This window comes from Pectinophora gossypiella, chromosome 4 (genome assembly GCF_024362695.1).
Source record: "Pectinophora gossypiella chromosome 4, ilPecGoss1.1, whole genome shotgun sequence".
Classification (NCBI taxonomy): Eukaryota; Metazoa; Arthropoda; class Insecta; order Lepidoptera; family Gelechiidae; genus Pectinophora; species Pectinophora gossypiella.
The window spans coordinates 2,897,133-2,906,557 of NC_065407.1; the positions used below are offsets into that span (position 1 = coordinate 2,897,133).

Here is a 9,425-nt window from a genome sequence, read left to right on the forward strand (position 1 = left end):
TATTTATTTATTTTTAGTTCTAAACTTTTGCGACGGAAAACTCCACTTGATATCAACTCCGAATCATGGTTTGAATCATCCCTTAAGATTTTGGTTAGGATGTTATAATATATCTCATATGTTACACTAGCTTTTGCCCGCGACTCCGTCCGCGTGGCGTGTTATAAAAGAAAGATCTTTGTGTGTGTGGGAGAAAGGTTAAAAAATGCTTAATTTTATTATTTTTAAATGAGGTTACAGTATAAGTAGCTCAGTTAAATAATGAATTGTTATTAATTTCTAGATTATTAGTTTATGATTTGGTTTGATATTTTAGGAAAATACGATTAGTTTCGAAAATTTAAACAAAATTTAAAAATTACAACAGAAATACGCCGTGAAACGTCCGCCTGGAAAATTCAACAGAAAACTACCTACGAAAGATTTGAACCATCCAAGAATAGTGAAAAGTTCGCCCGCAAAATTCAATATTTGACACGACCATCAACGACGTCTGCCCTCACGCATCTGCCGCGTTCCGGTTGCTCACTCGGGTATCTGCCCCCCCCTCCGCGCCTCGCCACCGCTGTCGCCGCCCGACAAACGCCGCCGCGGCCGCGACGTTTCTTGGTTGCCACTACCGCGAGCTATAAATTTCAAGCCTGTAACTCGCTTCCCGTTCCCAGAGAAATTTTAACTTTGCATTCACTAAGGTATATAATATATGCATGTCAAATTTCAAGCAGCTAACTTATGCAGTTTAGATTTTTTCATACAATTTTTTTTACCCGCCAATTCCCATTTTTCAAAATACAGCCATAACTAAAATTTATATTTACTAAGGTATGCATGCATGCTTTTATTCGTAGCATGCATGCTAGATTGAAAACATCTATCTTACGCGGTTTAGATTTTATCATACAAATGTTTTTTCCCGCTAACTCCCGTTCCCGTGGGAATTTTGCAATATCCAGTTGCAACTAAGCTTTAAGTTAACTATGGTACCTGCATGCCAAATTTCAAGCGTCTAACTTAAGCGGTTTAGAATTTTTATACAAAAGGGTTTACCCGCCAATTCCTGTTCCCGTGGGAATTTCGAGAATTCCTTTCTTAGTGGACCTCTACGGTACCTAAGCTACGTCCCTTCCTAATTTTAAGTGCCTACGTTTAGCCGTTTAGGCTGTGCGTTGATATGTCAGTCATTCAGTCAGTCAGTTTCTCCTTTTATATATTTAGATATTTCCGTCATACATGATTTCTATGTAACTTTAACCATTAAGGCTGCTCACGCGACGGAAGCTTAAAAAATGGAGTAACTTCTCCCGTTTTCCCAAAATTTCCCTTCACTACTCTGCTCCTATTGATTGTAGCGTGATGAAAAGTATACTATAACCTGCCCAGGAGTATGAAGAATAATTGTACCAAGTTTCATTAAAATCCGTCCAGTAGTTTTTGTTTCTATAAGGAACATACAGACAGACAGACAGACAGACAGACAGACAGACAGACAGACAGACAAAAATTTTACTGATTGCATTTTTGGCATCAGTATCGATCACTAATCACCCCCTGATGGTTATTTTGAAAATATGTTTAATGTACAGAATTGACCTCTCTACAGATTTATTATAAGTATAGATATGTTATCATATGTTACATTCGATGTTAATAGGGTGGGTGGGTGTTGTTAGGGTGTTCACTAACACCCTGTATACAAATACGTATCTATATTACAATAACATTAACACAAGACAAAGAGCATACACAAAATATACCTCATATTTTTGCAATCAAAATTTCGACACAATAATGTATGTTGCCACATTCATAATGAAATTGTACATTAGAGATAAGTAATTCTAACAATTTTTTTTCATGAAAAGATCCATGTACGTAACCTATCTCCTGTGTAGTAATGAGCACGTACGCCTGATCATCAATCTTCTGTTTATGTATGAAATAAATATGATATACAAAAGTAATCAACAAATAAGTCGACATGTTAAAAGTGTACTTATAAAAGCACTTGGAAAATAGGGCGTGATAGGTGAGCGTGTCAAATAAACATTCATAAATGAACCTTTACTGAGAATCGATAATACCTATTATTCAGTGATCTGATTTCAGTTGAATACTGTCTGTATCATGACCATCATAAAATTTCTTATAAAAAGTTGTAATTTATAGTAAACGGAGTGACTACAATAAAGTTGTTCCCAAGTAGTAATTTACTAAAAGTCAAAACACGTAATTACTATGAAATTTGTATGAAAAAAACCTGTGACGTCATAGAAAAACGTGACAAAATCTCGCACTTATTATTGCATTTTTTTATTATAATAATCATAAATAAATTACATAGAAAATAGAAAAAGCTTTTGTCACCTTTAGATTATGTCTTTATTTAGTAGTCAGAATTTAATAATTTATCTTTTCACCAAGAAAACTACCCAAAAAAAATAAAATTACAATATATAAAAATAACATTTATTCATTGTGTCTATTTAATTATCTATAAAACCAATATAATCTTTTAAACTCCCTTATCATACAACTTATGCGTATATGCGTCACTTAAATAAAATATACATATACATAGATACCTATAAAATAACAAAGAACTATCATTAAATTAATAATGCAAAGTAGTACTTAATATAAAGTAGTAGTATTTTATAATTGTAGTGGACTATCGCGTAGTAAAAGCACCGTTCGTCGACGAACCGTCAGTCATCAATAACGCCTACGTCTTCAAAGAAAACTGTCTATTTTGCCTTTCTACGTACGTAGATCCGAAGGTTCTAGGTTCGATTCCCGATGGGAATACGTATATTAAAACATAACTTTGTGATACTGTCCCTTGTTTGGTCAGGATATTGCAGGCTAAAATTACTTAATTTTCCAAATAATAAGATGATTCTCTCATTAAGTATGGTCACGAGAACTAATATGGTATACACTTTGAAACCTTGTCACATTAACTTTTTTGCCAAATTAAACCGTAAGTCTCATTAAATGTCAAAATATGATAGTGCGACGGGGTTCTAAAGTGGGTACACGATATTGCTCATGACTGTACATACTCGCCACATGCACCATGTCAAGGTCATATGGCGGCTCAATTGTAACCCTGATACCAGGGTTGCTGAGGTTAATCAACGATCTCCCAATCCACATGATAGATGAAAAAAGTAGGTACTTTGAGTAATGCACAGATGTTTCCTTCAAATATGCCGCATAGACTGCGCATTTCAAGTCTGATGATAGAAGAAACAGTGACTGAGTATAAGCTTAATGCTGATAGGACCCTACAAAACTTCCGCAGTTTGGACAATAATGGTCAACGTTGTTGCAAGACTCGACACAGTATGGGACGCACACGCAGGGCCAGCATCTGCGGGAAAAAAAATATAGATCGTGAATGAGAGTCTTTCCAGACCACGTTGCTCAAAAGAAAAATAGATGGCGCTGTGCAACGTTGTCTTCGCTTAGCCTTCTAATTTCATGGACGAGACATGTGCATCTTTTATCTTTGTTTTTGGATAAAACTGATGACCCTTGTTATTACACTTAGGTACAACACAACTTCCACCCATTATTATTCTGATCAAAACAAAAAGAAACAATATAGATAGCAACATAAGTAATTCTATACAGAGTGTTAGTGACATCGTTACAAAAACTATGAATGTAGATTAAAAAAAAATGATTTTGAAAATTCCGCTAGACGTTAACTCAGAATCTTGGTGTCGTATTAATAAACTAATCTCAGCTTCGAGACTGCCCTCAAGCTAATGTCAATGTGACAGTTCTCATATAAAACAGGCATCTTGAGGGCAGTCTCAGCTGAGATTCGTTTATTAATTTTTTTTCGTTCGTCAAGGGTGGTAACCCTTGGTCTGAATCATCCCCTTCAGTATTCGTTACGATGTCTCTAACATCCTGCCTGTATAATTATTGTAACATTTTAATTTACCCAAACAAACACAGAAGGAAAGCCATCAAATGAGTTCTCATAGAAGGTTTGAATTCGATCCTGGTGATGACTTGAGCGTTGCACGACCTGCAGGTATAATGAGTGGGACTGGATCCCACTTGTGGGCCAGCGATGATCACAGCTGGGACGACAGTGGCTTGTACCACTTGTGGCCCCGGCGTTGGTGGTGGTTGTGAATCGTATGGTGGCGGCGGTGGGTGGTATACCACTTTTTCACCAGAAAGCTGCGCTGTATCTGGGGAAGAGAAATATTTTTTTTAATTACATTAACATATACAGCCTATATACGTCCCACTGCTGTGCACAGGCAGCCCCTCAATCAACCGGAGGGGGTATGGAGCATACTCCACCACGCTGCTCCACTGCGGGTTGGTGGAACGGTTTTATGGCTAATACCCGGGACCAACAGCTTAACGTCCCTTCCGAAGCACGAAATCATCTTACTTTTTCAAACAATCTGGTGATTCAAGCCTGCAATGTCTTTACCAAACAAAAGACAGTCCCACAAAGTGATTTTTTTAGTTTTGTTTCTTTCATTATCGTACTTAATAGGTAACCATCGCAGATTCGAAGGTCAGACAGGCAGTTACTTCTGTAAAAAACCAGACCTGTCAAATCTCCAGGTTAGGTAAGTGGATTTTCTGAAAAATAAACGGAAAAACTCTGAAATGATGATTTTAATAGATGACAAGCTTGACAAGAGATTCGCTTCAGATGGCATACACAACTTGGCCGGTATTTTATGTATCACTATACCCACTCAATAGTAATGCTGACACTAGTGCCCACAACCCTTGGGTTGATCTTGTTCTTCTATCGTGTGGGTTGTGAGGTGGATTACCAAGCCCATCAACCCTGGTGTCAGGGTTATTATTGAGCTGCCATAGGCCCCTGATATGACTCATGTAACAACTACGTACTTACATCAGTAAGTAATATCCGGGACCAACGGCTTAACGTGCCTTCCGAGGCACGGAACATCTTACTTTTGGACAATAAGGTGATCAGCCTGTAATGTCCTAACCAAACAAGGGATCACAAACTGATTTTTGTGATTTGTCCCCACCGTGATTCGTACCCGGGACCTCCGGATTCAAAAAAAAAAATTCAAAAATATTTATTTTTCAAAATTGGCTTACAAAGTTAGCGCTTTTTGAACGTCAGACATAATTAAATTACATATTATGTAACTAGCTGTAAAACTACTACCACATCGGAATCTGTAACGCTGAGGGAAAGACGTGGCCAGAAAACCTCCCAGCACAGGGCCCTAGTCCTACTGTTTCATGTTTTCCTTTCTTTTCTTTTAATCCAGTTTGTATTACATAATTTATAGACTTAAATACAATGGTATTCCAATTACAGTCGGTGGAAGGAAAGTGAAACATAAAGAGTTTATGTGACTTTATCACAGAAACAGTGTTTTATGAGCTCCCTGTCAGAAGCAGGCCTGTCCACATACGCAGCACCCGATCACGAGTTGACGCGAAAGCCAGCCATCGCTCCCTTCGCACATTTTTGAGGGAAAGGTGCGACCCGACTTCCGGACGCCACCGCGTACACGAACATTTCGAGGCGAGCATGCACCACTTATAAAAAGAAGCTCAAAAATCCTCCGCCTGGATATAAAAAGAAAAAGTACTCTACTGTTCAAATATCATCAAGTGTTTCACAATCCTTTTTAATCCACTTACAAAGTTATTTCAAATTCAGTATTTTAGGGCCAAGTTTTTATTGCAATCATTCTTGTCTTTTTTGTGTTGAGCTGAAGTAATCCATTTAATATTATTATTATATTTAAGATAGTCTCCTACTTTATAATAAGCTTTACTGATTAAAGTAGTTTTTATAACATTCTTAAACATATTTCCCGAAAGGCCTAGTACATCTTCTGGTATCTTATTATAGTATCGCACACACAGCGCTACAAATGATGTGCTAATTTTGGATAGTCTGGAACTAGGAACTGCTAATTTGTTCTTATTCCTTAGGTTGTATTTGTGCTTATCACAGTTTCTTAAATATAAGTGTAAATTTTTCCTAACATACATAATGTTCATATATATGTATTGACAAGGTACAGTCATAATGGAAATCTCTTTAAAAAATTCTCTGAGAGAATCGCGGCATCTCAGTTTGTAGATAGATCTGATTGCCCTTTTTTGTAGAATGAAAACGGTTTCAATATCAGCTGCTCTACCCCAAAGCAAAATACCATACGACATAATACTATGGAAGTAGCTAAAATATACCAATCTTGCAGTCGTCACGTCAGTCAGTTCTCTAATCCTTTTGACTGCAAATGCAGCTGAGCTAAGTCTACCTGATAATGATTTAATATGTGTGTCCCATTTGAGTCTATCATCAATATTTAATCCCAGAAAAACTGTATTTTTAACAAAGTCTAGTTTCTGGTTATTTAGAAGTATATCACAATCAGCAGAATTTACGTTAGGTAAACTGAATTTAATACATTTTTTTTTCTTTCCATTCAAAACTAGGTTATTTATTGTAAACCAGTGGTGGATCTGGCAAAGGGCGTGATTTATATGGTCATTGTTGGGCTTTCGTCTGTCTGTTTTAAAAATAAGGGAAGTATCGTCCGCAAAAAGTACGATATTTGACAAGTTCTGACCCTCCACCATATGGGCCAAGTCATTAACATAAACTAAAAACAAAATTGGCCCGAGAATGGAGCCCTGCGGAACACCTATCTTGACTTCAGAGCCGAAAGATTCTGTATTATTTATTTGAACCTTTTGTGATCTACCAGACAAATAAGATCGCATAAATTCCAATTCTTTACTTTTAATACCGTAGTGTTCTAATTTGAGAAGCAAAGTTTCATGATCCACACAGTCAAAAGCTTTTGAGAGGTCGCAAAAAACTCCTATAGCATCTTGGCGTTGCTCCCAGGCTGCGAAGATATGTCTCATGAGAGCAACTCCCGCGTCACTTGTCGAACGACCCTTTGTGAAACCAAACTGTTGCTCGTGTAGCACCTTAGTTTGGTTAAAATGTAAGAGCAATTGATGCAGTACAATTTTTTCGAAAATTTTACTAAAAACGGGTAATATAGCAACAGGTCTATAATTTCCAGGATCTTTTTTGTCACCGGATTTATATAACGGTACAATTTTACTTTGCTTCATCAAATCAGGAAACATACCCTTGTCAATACACATATTGAAAGTAACAGCTAGATATGGAGCTAGTGTATCAATGACGGCTGTAAAGGCTTTCACACTCATCCCAAACAAGTCCTCTGTTTTTTTTACTTTGATTTCTCTAAAGGTTTTTACAATAGTGTGCGGAGTTATATACTTAAATTTAAATTCTAATTCACAGAGAGGCACATTTTTCTTAAGTATCTGAGCTGAAAGTAGCGAAGAAGAGTTAAGAGATTTTGTAGTTTCAATTGGAATATTACTAAAGTAATCTAAAAATTCTTGCGCAACTTCTGCATCAGACTTAGTAAGACCACGAGGTGTGTTAAGCACAAATTCATTATCTCGGGGTTTTGCTTTACAAGTTTCAATATTAATCACTGACCATGTAGTTTTAGTTTTATTATCTGCGCTTTTAATTTTGTTCGTCAAAAAATTCGATTTAGCTTTAGCGCAAACAGCTTTGAAAAGTTCAGAATATTTTCTAATGTAATTCTTGAATTCATCATCCTGCTTTATAGTTCTCTCTCCATACAAATCAAAAAGCAAATCTCGACTCTTTCTGATGCCTTTAGTAGCCCAGTCACTGAACTTAAACCCGGGGCGTATAACTTTAGAAATCTTAGTAAATAATTGGTTATATTCCTGACTGACAATAGAAAATAATCGGATAAATAACTTGTTTGGGTCATCGTGTTCACAATTAAATAGATCTAATTTTAAAGTCAGAGCTTCAATGAATCTGTCTACTCTACGAATTGTGATAGGTCGGCTTACTACTGTAAAACTCTGTAACTGTTCTGTGACAGTATAGATTACACTTTGCCCAAAGTGATCTGACTTGAGCGATTTCACTATCGACTTCTGCAGATATGGGCAATTACAAAATACGTTATCAATACAGGTGGCCGATGTATCTGTTATTCTAGTCGGCTCAAAAAATACGTGATCCAAATTAAATGATTTAAAAAGGCCCACAAACTCAACACTGTGACTATCACTTTTTAAAATGTCTATATTGAAATCCCCACATACAATTACACATTTCTTACACTTGCAAATAATTCGTAGAACATCCTCCAAGACTTCGCGTAAAGTTTTAAAAGAACTGGTGGGGAGGCTGTATGCGCATACTACTATATACTTATCCAGCTCAACACAGGATAACTCAATGTGTCTTTCAACCGACAGTCGAGCTATGTCTTTACGTTCCTTATATTTATAATGTTTCCTTAACAAAATCAATGAACCTCCACAGCTAGCCGTCTCTCGATTGAAAGCACTCACAATATGGTAGTTCTCGTAGTTACATAACATCTGGTATTCCTTTTGAAAGTGTTCTGTTAGGCAGACTACGTCAAATTTGGTTTTTTCTAAAAACAATTCAACCATTGCTAATTTGCTGGAGAAACCTTGAATATTTTGATGAAAAAGATTACAAGTCCTTTCGAGGATCGTGAGCACAACGCTCAACCACTGAACCACGGAGGACCATGGGTCGATGAGGTCGGTCATTGATCTAACAACCCACACGAGAGAACAGGTAGAATTTACTTACCAGACATTGTAAAAACGTCACTTCACGCACTAAACTATTGCAAAACACTCAAGGCACTAACAGAATTTAGTGTTCTAACACAGTTATTTGTACAATCACAATTCTTAGAATGTCAGTCAGTGGTGAGTTTTTGGTGAATAAGCGCTGGTATCCGTGAGTCTTATCACTTATCTATCAGTGATAAAAAAAAATTGATAGAGCTATTGCTTTTGCGATGACATTGCTCAATTTTTCTACGAAATCTATAACACTTTGTGAACGTAGACTGGAAATTCAAAGCAGGGTCCACATGTCTGCGTCCCACCTCGTTTTACACAATTTACAGAGACATTTTACACAGACGCGCACCAGTGTGTGTGACGTCTGACGCCTACACGATTGAAGACTAAAGCAAAACCAAGGGGAGGGGGTGAGGTAAACCTAACTCAGCTGCTGGTGGGTAGCGGAGAGTAAATGTAATAATTGTGTTTCGACCTATCCATGCGTCGATTTCTATTGAAATGGGACCAGCGCGCAGCGCAGCCCGTAGCACCATATTCTTTAACGCCGAATAGGCATAGTATAATAGGAGGGGGTATGGATGAAGCACACGCCACCACACTGCTCCAAAGCAGTGGTGATGGTAAACATACAGATAATATTTATGTATAAGACAATATTTTTCTATTAATAAATTATAAACAACAGTTCGATACGTTTATCAACTGATAAAATTTAATATCTA

The 9,425-nt window shown here is 37.0% G+C and overlaps 1 protein-coding gene across 1 annotated transcript; it reads right to left on the reverse strand.

Annotated features, from left to right (window-relative positions):
* Positions 1-2,452: 2,452 nt before the first annotated feature.
* Positions 2,453-8,859, reverse strand: LOC126366350 (lipopolysaccharide-induced tumor necrosis factor-alpha factor homolog). Its single transcript, XM_050009472.1, has 3 exons — positions 8,702-8,859; positions 3,956-4,211; positions 2,453-3,373 (listed from the first exon to the last, which is right to left on the reverse strand). The coding sequence occupies exons 1-3, from the start codon at positions 8,706-8,708 to the stop codon at positions 3,271-3,273; spliced, it is 366 nt and encodes a 121-aa protein (XP_049865429.1). The 5' UTR covers positions 8,709-8,859; the 3' UTR covers positions 2,453-3,270.
* Positions 8,860-9,425: the final 566 nt, after the last annotated feature.